Consider the following 13820-nt stretch of genomic DNA (forward strand, 5'->3'; position numbering starts at 1 on the left):
GGTGGATGGAGAGCTAACTGATCATTGCACAAATGACAAGACAATGCCTGTGGCACAATAGGTTATACTATTGTGGGATCCTGAGTGTATTGTGGTATATGTGGTGTAGTGGTTTGAGTGTTGGGCTAGCACTCTTGGATACCAGGGTTCAAATCCCTGCTCAGCCATGGAAATCCATTGTGTGACCTTGAAAAAGCCACTTTCTCATAGCCTCAGAGGAAGGCAATGGCAAAACTCCTCTGAACAAATCCTGCCAAGGAAACCCCCATGATAGGTTCCGTTTAGAGTCACCTTAAATCAGAAATGATTTGGAGGCACACAACAATAAATTTGTTGTAAATTTACAGCGCTTTATAAATAAAGGTTAATCATAATAATAATAACAATAAAATAACAATTTTGTACTGCAATAGAAGTGCATGGGAACTTGACGTCAAACTTTATTATCTACCTATAGATTTACTTTTTTTTTTTGGTCATGTTCTATTTTGTTTCGCACAGGGAAATATTTTAAACAAAGAGTCCTCACCAACACTGTTTTGCTGTATAAAGACCCATCTGTAACAACTTTTAAATTACTACTGTATATACTGATTTCTCTAAATTGCACTGGAATCATTCAAATAATCAGAAGTCAGACAAGCAGAACAATAGTGTCTTTGAGAAGATTTGGGAAGATATTTTAAAGTAGTTGTTTCACATATGTCTGAGTTGTAGCTGAAATTTACTCTGGCTTTTAATCAAACAAGCTCACAGACTTTATGAGCTTTCATTGGTTTGTTACTGTATTTGTAACCCTCTTTAAGGGTTACAATACAGGATCATAAGTAGCTTAGAAATGTAAATGAATAAGTAAAACCCAGTCAATGTATAGAATTAGGTTAGGGCATGAATGAAGAGTAGTTGAACTTAATAGTTAGATTTAATTCCCAGTTAAGCAAATGGGAAAAAGTTATAATTAAATTGTCAGAGGTGCTGTGGCTGGGAGATGTTCATTGGCCAGAGGAGGATGGAGTGGGGGCAACCAGACTGTGCTGGCTGGAATTCTGCAGGTGAAGAGAAAGATATGAGGTTTCTCCCTCTGCATGGGCATTCCCTGGCCATTTGCACCCACAAGGCTTTATAGTAGTAGACCCTGTGTATTTGAATGTTACACAGGGAGCTACTAAGTAGGTCCATGCTGACATATGCATGCATAACCCCAGGTTATACTATGTATTTCACTAAAAATATTCCAGTTACTCTCATAATCTGCAAGATGTCATCAGAGCCCTAAGTTGTTGTTGTTGTGTGCTTTCAAGTCATTTTAAAGTTATGGTGACCCTAAGGCAAACCTATAATGGGGTTTTCTTGGCATGATTTGTTCCCAGGAGGTTTGCCATTGCTTTCCCCTGAGGCTGAGTGCATGTGACCTTCCCAAGGCTACCCAATAGGTTACATGGCTGAGCAGAGAATTGCACTCCAGTCTCCAGAGTCATTGTCCAACATTCAAGCTGCTATGCTATACCCAATGGGTACGGAACATAAACTAAAAGCAGACACAAGTGCTGTCATAGAAAAAGCCAAGTAATGCTCATACCTTCTTCTCTGTACTCCACTGTGTAACCTGAAATAGTGCAATTCCCTGTACTGGATGGAGGCAGCCAACGAAGAATGACGGAGGTGCAGCTTCTTTCCTGAGCAAGAGGACGATTTGGGGCTGCAGGGACACCTGGAAGGGGGGAGAGGTGGGGAAAAGACAAAGACCGTGAAGAGAGCATTGCTACTGGTGTTTCAACATAAAGCATGTGAAATAGAGGTTGGTTATAAGCTAGGTGTTCTAGAAGAATCAAAAGCCTAGCAGAAGGACCAGACGTTTGTTAAGATGCTACTAGCAGAGACTGTGGGAGACCATGATCAGATTCTTTACCTGTTGGGCAAACAGCAGAAGGGAATCCGGGCAATTTCAGTAAGGAAAATGAGATATAGGGAAAGGCAGATTGCTCTTCCCTTGAACCACAGCCCCAATCCAATCCATTTTAAAAGATGCAGAGAATTGATTCTAGGGCCTAGCAGCCAGCAGCCCAGAGCAAGAATCATAGAATCGTAGAATTGGAAGAGACCACAAGGTCCATCCAGTCCAACCCCCTTCTGCCATTCAGGGAGTCAAAGCAGCCCTGACAGATGGCCAACCAGCCTCTGTTTAAAGACCTCTAAGGAGGGAGACTCCGCTACTCTCTGAGGGAATGTGGTCCACTGTCGAACAGCCCTTGCTGTCAAAAAGTTCCTCCTAATGTTGAGGTGGAATCCCTTTTCCTGTACCTTGCATCCATTGTTCTGGGTCCTGTTCTCTGGAGTAGCAGGAAAAAAAGCTTGCTCCATCCTCAGTATAGCGCCCCTTCAAATATTTAAACAGGGCTATCATATCACCTCTTAACCATCTCTTATCCAGGCTAAATATACCAGCTCCTTAAACTCCCCACTGCGTACCTCCCCACTGCTGCCCTGTCCTCCTCTTTCTTGTGCAACTGTGGAAGGGGAGACAAGATATCTGCTCCTTGTCTTTCTTTTGTTTCCTTTCTATAACAGTGATAGTAGGGTTAGGCAAGGAACATAAATTTTGACAGCCTGTATTTGCTGGTAGTCCATGAATTTTGCCTTCCCCAGATTTCCATAGCACCATCCCTGGAGTCAAGTTAGACAAAATCACTTCCATTTAACTTTACTGACTCCATATTTCAAAGAATGCAACACGTGAGAGCTTATTTACTGTCTGAGGACAAAAATCAAGCATCCTCATGAGATTGTATCACTTTGGAAAGTGTATGTTTTTTTTATGTATCATTATTATTATTATTATTTACTTATATCCCAACTTTCTCCTAATAGAGGGAGTCAAGATGGCTAACAAGCAAATTTAAGATTTGCTATCCCATGTTTGTGTGTGTATGTGCCTTCAAGTCACCTGTCACTTTAGGTTAACCTCATCAATTTCAAAGGGTTTTCTTAGGCAAGGAATACTCAGAGATGGTTTTGCCAGTTCCTTCCCCTGAAGGAAACTACACCAGCTGCTATTTGGTGGCAATTTCCCATCTAAATACTAACCAGAGCTGGCCCTGCTTAGCTGCCAAGATCAGATGGGATCTGGTACCTTTCAGGGATTTTGAAATTACGATCCCCTCATAATGTGGGAAAGGTGGAGTCCTAGGAAGTACTGGCAGATGGCAGTATTCCCCTTCTCTTCATTCTCCCATGCACTGAAAAAAGCAAATATGTGACAAGAGGAAACCCAGCTTATAGCAAGACCCTCAGGGGAAAGGATTTTGCTCTCCTGATACTCCTTATCTTGGGGTGAGGGTGGGTGGTGGGTGGGGAGAAACCACAGATTCCCAACATGAGTAATTTCTTCTTTTTGACTAAAAAGGTATGCTAATGTGGCCTATCTTCTACAAAGATAATGTGACAATTGCTTCATCTTGGAAGGATATCACAAAAGAGCAAGAAAAAACAACCCTGAGATGGCAAAAAACTTATTTCCTGATACCTGAAGTGACTTTTTACTCCTTACTACAGAGCAAGGAACTGGCAGAACCACCTCTGAGTACAGTATTTTTGCCTGGGAAAACCCCTATGAAATTCATTAGATTACCCTAAGTAGACACATGCATGTACACACACAGAGAAAATAAGATATAACAGTGGTAAAAGAGGCAGTGTTCAGAACTAGCAGAATTCTTCCCAGACGCATATTGTGGATCCATCGGCACTGCAGAAATAATCCTGTTTGACACCACTTGCATTGCCATGGCTCAGTGCTATGGTATTCTGGTAAAGCTCTGGTGCCATGACAAACTACAATTCCCAGAATTCCATAGTACTGGCACATGGCAGTTAAGGTGATGTCAAACCGAATTATTTCTGCAGTGTGTGTGGATGCTGCCTGATTACATTAGGCAAAGGCTGGTCCCTTACAAGGCAAAAAGGCACAGAATTTATTTTGCTGGCTTTCAAAGCTTAGATTAATTTTTTGCCTTTTAGTGGCCTAGTAAAGAAACAAAGTCTTTCTTGGTCAATACAGCTACTGCTGCATTTGTGGGTCCCTTATGAAGGGTGAGGGAAAGATAGCAAGCCAACCTATCCATTTCCAAATTTCTTCAAGGACATTGTAGAAGGAAGGAGTTTCATATGACAAAGAGGAGTACTAGAAAGAAAAGGAAGTATTCAGGTATTCCTTGTCTTAAACATGAGAATGGAATTTATTGCTTTACCTCACCCAGATGAGCTAAGAGTCACTTGCATGCAATCTAAGTGATCAGATACTTATGGAAGGGATAACTACTAATGACTTATCTGCAATTCCTTTTCTGAACTATGGAGTTTATCACACTGAAATTTGAACTGCAATCCAAAGCAAATCCAAAGGGAAGGGGAAGCAGAGTCAGTTCGAATCCAAGGCAAGTCACGTGATTAATTATCTCACATGAAGAGGAGAATTGTGGTCATTCCTGAGGCAAAGCGAAGCAAGTGCAAAATAAATTATCACACCAGTACATACCATGCAGATTCACCAATTCGAATTGGCACCCTTGCACATGCTCAGTGGGGCTCTGAACACATCGTGAACCTTTGCACTTCTGGGGTGAAGAAGGGGGCCACTTCCTAATTCCAGTTTCACGTGAATGCTAGCCTCACATGAATGAATGCTTCACGTTTCTTCTTCCCTTCTATTTTATTCTATTTTTTACTCTATTTACTCTATTTCAACAATTTAGCAATGCCTGCAACCCTCGCCATGTGTGGTCTCGAGTATACATGTGTCCTCCCTGTCACTCATGCTATCCCTTCATGCAACATCCGAATGTGTCCCCAGTCTATCCATCCCTTCATGCAACATCCGAATGTGTCCCCAGACTATCCATCCCTTCATGCAACATCCGAATGTGTCCCCAGTCTATCCATCCCTTCATGCAACATCCGAATGTGTCCCCAGTCTATCCATCCCTTCATGCAACATCCGAACGTGTCCTCAGTCTATCCATCCCTTCATGCAACATCCAAACATGTCCCCAGTTTATCCATCCCTTCATGCAACAAAATGTGTCCCCAGACTATTCCATCCCTTCATGCAACATCCGAAACGTGTTCCCTAGTCCTATCCATCCCTCATGCACACATCCGAACGGTCCTCAGTCTATCCATCCCATCATGCAAACATCCGAACGTTCCCCAGTCGATCCATCCCTTCATGCACAACATCCGAACGTGTCCTCAGTCATCCATCCCTTCATGCAACATCCGAACGTGGCCCAGTCTATCCTCCCTTCATGCAACACCGAACTGTGTCCCCAGTCTATCCATCCCTTCATGCAACATCGAACTGTGTCCCAGTCTATCCATCCCTTCATGCAACATCCGACATGGTCCTCCAGTCTATCCATCCCTTCATGCAACATCTCGAACTGTGTCCCAGTCTATCCATCCCTTCAATGCAACACCGAACGTGTCCCCAGTCTACCATCCCTTCATGCAATATCCGAACGTGTCTCAAGCTATCCATCCCTCATGCAACATCCAAACATGTCCCCAGTTTATCCATCCCTTCATGCAACATCCGAACATGTCCTCAGTCTATTCACCTTCATGCAACATCCGAATGTGTCCCCAGTCTATCCATCCCTTCATTCAACATCCGAACGTGTCCTCAGTCCTATCCATCCCTTCTTCACACTGAACGTGTCCCCCAGTCTATCCATCCCTTCATGCAACATCCGAACGGTCCCCATCTATCCATCCCTCATGCAATATCCGAACGTGTCATCAATCATCCTCCCGTCATGCAACATCCAAAATGTCCCCCAGTTGTTATCCATCCCTTCATGCAACATCCGAACATGTCCTCAGCCTATCCATCCCTTCATGCAACATCCGAACGTGTCCCCAGTCTATCCATCCCTTCATGCAACATCCGAATGTGTCCCCAGTCTATCCATCCCTTCATGCAACATCCAAACGTGTCCTCAGTCTATCCATCCCTTCATGTAACATCCAAATCTGTCAGCCACATCCAAATGTGTCTTCCGTTCTTGAAGGAGTACTGGAAACAAATGGAGCAAAATTGCAGCTCCGTATCATGGGAAATTTGCCACCTTGGAGGTTTGTGGGGGTGTACCAGGACCAAAGCAAAGTTGCATTCCACACAAGACCAATTTGGATTGAAATCGAAGTGAGCTTGGAAACGATTTTTGTGAATTCACTTGTTACCGATTCATCTACATCAGAAGTCACTTTGGTTTGACTTTGGATCTGGCTCGGAACTACTCCCCATAGAAAGCAATCACGTGTGACAATCTATCACATTTTAATGTGAATTCACATGGTTGGACCAGGAGTGACTTTGGATTGGAGCTGCAAAACACATCGTGTGATATTGTCCTATGAAGTAACAGAGGAGGGAGGAGAATTGTCTCTGTATATAAAGAGGCTGCCTTCTTTACTGATGCAATTTCTTCCCTTTCTCTTTTCTCTTTCTTTCTCCCCCTTACTTTCCACCCTTTCATTCCATCTCCTAGCAGTAGACAACATCTTCAAGATGGAAAAACAAAACGTCCTTTCTTGTTTGCACCATAAAGTAGGGTGAAAGCCTATCCTGTACAGCCCTAATAGGGGACTTGTTCCAGACTCTCCACTTAATGCAGCATACAAATAAAATAAAATAAAATAAAATAAACACCAAATGACCATAACCAGTCATTCCTTCTTAATCTTTGTAGCAACTTCACATAGTGCATTATTTTTATTGTTTCAACTTTTTTTCAATTGCTTGAATCAGTTTTACTGGAGCAGCTCTTGTGATATAGAATGGGTCATAAATATTTTCATAAATAAAATAAATCAATAGTGAAATTTGGTCTGTGGCAAAGAGAGCTTATTATATCACTCAGGTGGGCTATGAGTGGACATGCTTTCTAAACTGGCTGCATGAGGACATCAATGCTTCAATGTTTATCTCAGTTTCTGTTTTTGCAATGTTGTAAACATGTGCTTTGGAAGAATGTACCACAGTTGACATGCCATAGACTTTTGGGACTGAAATCTTCCACATAATTCCTTTTATGATGCTCGTTGTAGCCCACATCTCTTCAATTGATCTGCTCATTCTCAGAAAAAAATCCATTCTTGAGAGGAGGTTTATTTTATTGTCTGTGGTTATGGACCCAATACTGATTATGTAGATTTATTCTATGATATATATACAGTTGTACAGTCTAACATAATCTTAATAATGTTATAGAGGAGTTTTCAACATAATCCTAAACCCTCTGCTGGACAAAAGTATTGCAGCCTATGCCCAAAGGTTAAAACTTTGGGCCCCACTGCAGTGGATCTGGGGACCTTTAAAGGGAAAAAAGGCAAGTGACCAAGTCTACTAGATTTGAAAAGGAGATTTTGAACAGTGCAGAAGCCCTGCAACCTATCTTCCAAGCCAAGCAGTTTCTAGGAAAAGCAACTCCCTCTTATAGAAATTTCAATACAAAATCATAGTACGGCTCAATTGTTGTGGAATAATTGGTTTATTAACTTGCTTATTTATTGTAATTTTCCACTGGCCATGCCTGCTGCGAGATTCTGCTGGTTGTGAAAAGTAACATTTAACCCCCTTCCCCCCATAATTTTGCTTTGATGATGCAACCAATGTAAAGTATTAGAGTGTAAACTGTTGCACACTGGAAATGTGTCAGGGCAGGACATTATTGCTACAGATAGATGAACACCCTACAGCTTGTAGACTGCAAAATATGTACAGTACAGCAATAGTTACAAAAAGAACTAGTCAGTTGTACATTTTCCAAAATGTATTTTGTGCCACATAAACAAAATCAAGGTCCCAGGGAAAATCTTGACTTACAGAGCTCATAGATGGAGCAAATGTATGAGACATGGGTGCAGTACACATGGTGCTAAAGCGCTGTGCTCGTGCTGTGCTAGGGTTACGGGACCTGTAACCTTAGCACGTACTGGCAGCGCAATAATGGCAGTGCCCCGTGTACACGGGCACTTCCATTATGACGTAATGGACGCATAGCGTCCGCACATCACGCCTCGCCAGTTGCATCACAAGTGCGCCATTGGCATACTCGCGACATAATTGGCGCGGGGGGAAGAACCCACTTTTTGTGGGTTCTTTTTCATCCACAGGGAAGCCGCGTTGTTTGGTGGCTGCGGCTTCCCTGTGGAGGAAAAAAAGTCGCCGCCGCTCTGGACTTACCAAGAGGTATGTACCGGGCCATGGATATCCCAAAATTCATGTCTCTAATATTGATTATAAGTCATCATGACTTAAATCAGCAGTTTTCCACTGAAGCAAACATTCAAAAGGCTCTACAAAGCATGCATGGTGACACATAAATAAAATATAACCATGGGGAGAATCCATTACCTTGTACTTTGATTGTAGCTGAGGTGGATGCTGATCCGAGTTCATTTGTTGCCACACAGGTGTAAATACCACTGTCTTGAGGCATCACGTTACAGATTTTCAGGGTGATTTCACCTGACTCACTGGATTGGGGAAATGGCTTCATTTTAATCTGCAATTTTGCTAAAAAAAATTATGCTGGATTCTCTTGCAGTAATTAACAGAATGATTTCAATAGGCACAGAAGTTTAAAAGAAGAATCAGTGGAAAAGCAGAAGCATTGCCCCTTTAATCATGCAACTGTGTGGATGGAATTGACACAGATAGGTACTGAGCTAACATATGATTTTGATAACCATGAGAATCACTGTGATGCATCTGCCTAGTATTCATATGATCTAGGGATATATGAATATGGATGTGAATCAACAAGATTCAAAGTCACATCTTCATTATGAATGTGTTATCAGAACCTAGCTATATATTTCACACTTCTCTGAACTGAAATGCAGGAGGTTTTTGGATTTTTAAAAATCAAAATGCATACCCAGATGCATATTTTTGTGTATAGAAATCTATTTCATAGTACAAAAGCATACGAATTTTCAAACCTGCATAAACAAAACCAAGGAACTATTTACTTTTACTCACTTTACTATTTACTCACATACCTTAAGTCACTTGTGCTTTACAGCCATGTATCTTACAGTAAATTGAAATGTGACATAGAAACAATGCTATGGAGCTCTTGGCCTTGTAACCTTTGATATGCCAGCTAGGTGATTTGTGGATAAAATCATCCATCCCCACACCATCCAACATTTCACAGATGAAAACAGGCACATGTGTAGCCAAGGAACATTCAATAATGGTCAAGATGGCAAAATGTATTGATGAGAAAGAAGGTAGGCCGGTAGAGGCTGCAACAGTTTGCTTTTACCTGAGTCTACGGGGTAAGATCCTGCCCCCTCCTCTCATCTCCCTTCTGCTGAGCTAATTGAATGCAAAGTTTTGCACTTTGAGTAATGAGAGTAAGCTGATGACAAAGAGGAAAATGGGAGGAGGAGAGAGAAACCAGGATATTTCAAAAACCACTGGAAAAGTGGGATGGCCAAGGATTAAGTGGGACTGTGCCTGCTGATTTGGAAAATATAGAAATTATCACACATGAGCTTACTGTGGTTAAAATACTGGTAAAATGCTCCAGAAGTGCAAAGGTGTAATAGTTGGTCACGCTTCTGAAATGTCACTGAAGTTCCTGTTATTGAAGAAATGGCTGCTCTGCAAACGCTTTGAAGACTGGAGGAGAGGGGACGCTCCAGTGCCGATTCAGAAGCATGATCGGCTATCGCATCTTCGTGCTTCTGGAATGTTTTACCAGCGTTTAACCTACAGTAAGACGTCATGTGATAATCCATGATGAATCCATTCTGACATGGAACATCTTGCTGTATCAAAAGTGTTCTTGGTTCCATTTTATCTGATGGATCCACTTACTGGGGTGAACTTCAGGGTTTTCTTCCTGAGCAAGCCTAATTGCAGACCAGCTTCTTTTGGCTTGCCACATGTGTCTCAGAGCCTTTTTTCTTGTGGCTTATTCCATCCAATTGTGTAGTAATCTGATGGACCATGGAGATTTAAAAAACACCTTAGATGTTTCCACTTTCTTTAAAATATATCCAAGATCCCTGTTTTAAAAGATATCCAATCTTCGGAGGTAATGTGGGTTACCAAATGAGAAAGTATTTGTGGCAGTTGCTTCTCTTGATCTGGAAAGTACACCTTAGAGTGGCTACGAACTCATTACTAAAAATTATAGCTTTTTAAGCAGGCTTGTTGTTATGTGCCTTCAAGCAATTTCTGAGTCACGGCGATCCTAAGGCAAGCCTATCATAGGGTTTTCTTGGCAAGATTTGTTTCGAGAGGGGTTGTCATTGCCTTCCTCTGAGGCTAGGAGGTGTGACTTGCCTAAGGACACCCAGTGAGTTTCCGTGACTGAGTGGGGACTGAAAGCCTGACCTCCCAGAGTCCTAATCCAATGCTCAAATCACTACATCACACTGACATTATCAGACAAGGGAAATTGGAAGTATAATCCAATAGCAATCCGAACGCAATCATGGGGTTTAATGTTACTACGTGATAGACTACCACACATAATTTTGGGCAATGGGAAGTCAGTCCGAACGCAATCATGGGGTTTCACATTATTGTGTGAGAGGTGATCACACGCAATTTAGGGCAATGGCAAGCTATTTTTGGGCAATGGGAAGTCAGTTCGAACGTAATTCGAATTTATGTAAATTCTCTGAACTAGCGAATTCACATGAATGTGTTCTGGCTCCACTTTCTTTTCATTAGAAATTAAGAGAAGTTCCTCCCATGTGATAAACTCCACTGTCTCCGCTTTAAGCAGGCATCTTCTGGTTATTTCTATTTGCTGTCTTTCAGGCAAGTATGTTAATTTCTTTGGTTTTGAAACTGATTTTGCTGTGAGTTTGTTTTAAAGATAAGGTACTTTCACTCTCTCTCTCTCTCTCTCACACACACACACACCTCAGAGTTGTGAAGGTATATAAAGTTTACATGGGAATTTTGAAAGAAAAGGTTCTCAGGAGAGTTTGCCTACAATGTATCTTTTCTAGAAAGTGAAGAATTCTTTCTAATATTCAAGATGCAAAGTTCACAACCAATATTTGGAGGAAAAATAAACAAACAATAATCCCCAGAAAGTAGTGCTGAACTGACACTGTGCTCACATTCTGGTCAATTCAAATAATTATTTGACTTGGGACACTGGAGAGTGAGATCAGTTTCCAAATTTTGGTCTTAAACTAGCTCAACTAATCCATTCGCTCAGAGAAAGGCAGGATGTTTTCAGATGAAACTTATTTTATGCACAGACTTATATTATGCAACTCTCTTGCCCCAGTCACAGAATTTTAGCGCAAGGGGGCAATCAACAATATCTCCAATTTGTAACTGTCTTGTGTTTTCCTACGAGAACATCCTCAATAAATGAACTTAGTAATTTATAATGCAATTACATTCTGTAGGAGTTAAACAGCAATCCTGGTACCCTCAGAACTGCTGAATGTAGAAGAGGAACATACCAGGAAGTAACTGTATATCCAGCTGTACTGTTGTCGTTGTCAAGAAGGTTTTGATCAGGTCCTTTCCAAGTTATGGTTGGTTTTGGTCGTCCACAGACTTTGCACTGCAACATGACTGTGTCTCCAAGCAAGCAAGTGATATCCACTAAAGGCATGAGAAACTCTGGAGCAACTGAAGCAAAAGCCACACATACATAGACATGACGTTCCCCAAATAAATCAAATGTCATGTTATTGACACAACATCGTCCTCATGGATGCCTTTGTTGGACCAAATTTTATTTGAAAGAAGAGGTAGAAAAATAATGGCCGATGCTTATAATTAAACAAGCTGGCAAGCAATACAAGCAACCATTTTTCCTGAGGAACAAGTCTTCTAACATGTGGAATTTAGGACCTGGAATTTCTGAGCAATGATTTATGCATATATGGAAGTTTGATGCTTGTAATAAAAAGTTTGGAAAGGCCCCTATATCTTTCTCCTTCTTCCATTCTCTTCTAACACCCCTTCCTGTTAAAATAGCAGTCAGGCTACTCTGAATTAAAGCAAAGTGTATAGGCACAAATATATTTCATTTGCATTATGCAATCTTTATTTAATGCAAATTTATTTCTTGTAGAATTGGCATTCCACCTCTCCCCACTCTTTTGGCCAAAGAACTACAGTAAGTAAATTATAACACTTTGTATCATATACTGAGAAACTCTAAATATAAGAGGAGCTGTGTTATAATTCTGCAGTGGCAAAACAAGAGTAAGACATCTCTTCATTGCATGGAGAGGAAATGGAAATACTGTAAGCCCCTCTTACTTCACACTTGTAATACAAGTTCTTAGAAAGGGGGGATGTTTTGAGCACTGCAGCCTCTGGAGTGAGAATGAATTAGTACCACAATAAATATGAAGGCACACAGAACAGATCTCATGAATTTCTACTATCTGCAGTTCTTTCCTCTATCACTCTGTTCTGTTCCCCGAGAGTCACTATAAAATAAGTAGCACCATCTAATCCTTGAATATTAACAATTCTGAACACTATAAATAAGATCATAGGATGTATACTGCCATGAAGCTGTCACTGAAAATGTCTGTAGCAAAGGATAGGATAACCTTGCACAGTATAAGAGATAAGATAGTGAGCAGTTTGGGTAAATAAAGAGCTGTTAACAGAGAAGTGGCTTTCAGCCCTTGGTCCTTCAGATGCTTCTGATTCCAGCTCCCCAAATCCCTGATCACTGGCCGTGCTGACAGAGGCTTCTGTGTGGTAAAGAGCCAAAGGTGGAGAACCACTGTAACAGGGGTACAGTAGTCTCCATAGTGGTTATTATGAGAGTAGACTCAACTACAGTATAGTCATTCCAGGAAGAAAGTACATCAAGACATATATGTATGTGTATGTATATGTATGTATGTATGTGCATGGGGTTTTTAAACTCATAAACACAGAGATCCATGCCCAACATGGATCAAACTTCAGGAATTGTGTCCCATTTTCACTGTGTATTTCAATGATCATCATTCCTGCTGTGACCAGTGTGTAAAATCACAACACGTTTATTTGGAATGAATGAATTTGAACTTTAGTATATGAGAGTGCATATTTGGAATTTTATTCAGTTTGGAAGCTTAGGGGCTAAACAGAACACCCCCTAAGGGGTGGCCTGCAGCTGCCCCTTTTAGTACTGGATCGGGTACGTGGCAACTACATGCCACTGCCCCAATCTGGCATTTCCACAGTGAAAAAAGGAGCCACAAAAAGTGGCTCCTTCTTGCGCCACAGAAAGGGTACCCTTGCTGCCTCTGCAGTACCTTCAGGCACTCCTTTTGGCACTGTGTCATCTGGATGCAGTGCCAAAGGAGCGACATGACACCGCCTGCTTTGAGGTTGGGTGCAGTGGGTGACGGCGTTATCAGGGCAGCGTCGGGGCATGTTTCATCTGGACACCACACCCCCACTCTGCCCTGAGACTGGTGTCTATCGCTGGTCTGTTCAAGCCCTTAGTTTTTGACGTATGCAAATTCTTTAATTGCAAATAACTATTTGAATGATTAACTCTTGTACAACATTTCAAGTCCCAGGCATTTAAAACCTCCAGTGAGAAACTCATGTAAATGTGTTTCCTGCACAATCCTTATATCTTCCATGGCCCCCTGGTTCAATGCTGAGTCTTACAGGGCAAATCCCAGAACAGGGTTGTGGGAATTATGGCCAAGATGTTGGACTACAGATTCCATAAGCCCCATGCTGTCTGGGGCTAAGGAAGGTTGGAGTTTAACAACATTTAAAGGTCCATTAGCTCACCCCAACTCTT

At 41.6% G+C, this 13820-nt stretch overlaps 1 protein-coding gene across 1 annotated transcript in view; it reads right to left on the reverse strand.

Moving 5' to 3' along the window:
* Nucleotides 1-1453: 1453 nt before the first annotated feature.
* Nucleotides 1454-13820, reverse strand: part of KALRN (kalirin RhoGEF kinase) — a 695315-nt gene continuing 682948 nt past the window's right edge. Inside the window, 3 exon segments of the mRNA XM_042446189.1 lie at nucleotides 1454-1711; nucleotides 8417-8538; nucleotides 11509-11680. Coding sequence (XP_042302123.1) covers nucleotides 1551-1711; nucleotides 8417-8538; nucleotides 11509-11680 — 455 coding nt within the window. The 3' untranslated portion in view covers nucleotides 1454-1550.

Source organism: Sceloporus undulatus, chromosome 1, assembly GCF_019175285.1.
Source record: "Sceloporus undulatus isolate JIND9_A2432 ecotype Alabama chromosome 1, SceUnd_v1.1, whole genome shotgun sequence".
Classification (NCBI taxonomy): Eukaryota; Metazoa; Chordata; class Lepidosauria; order Squamata; family Phrynosomatidae; genus Sceloporus; species Sceloporus undulatus.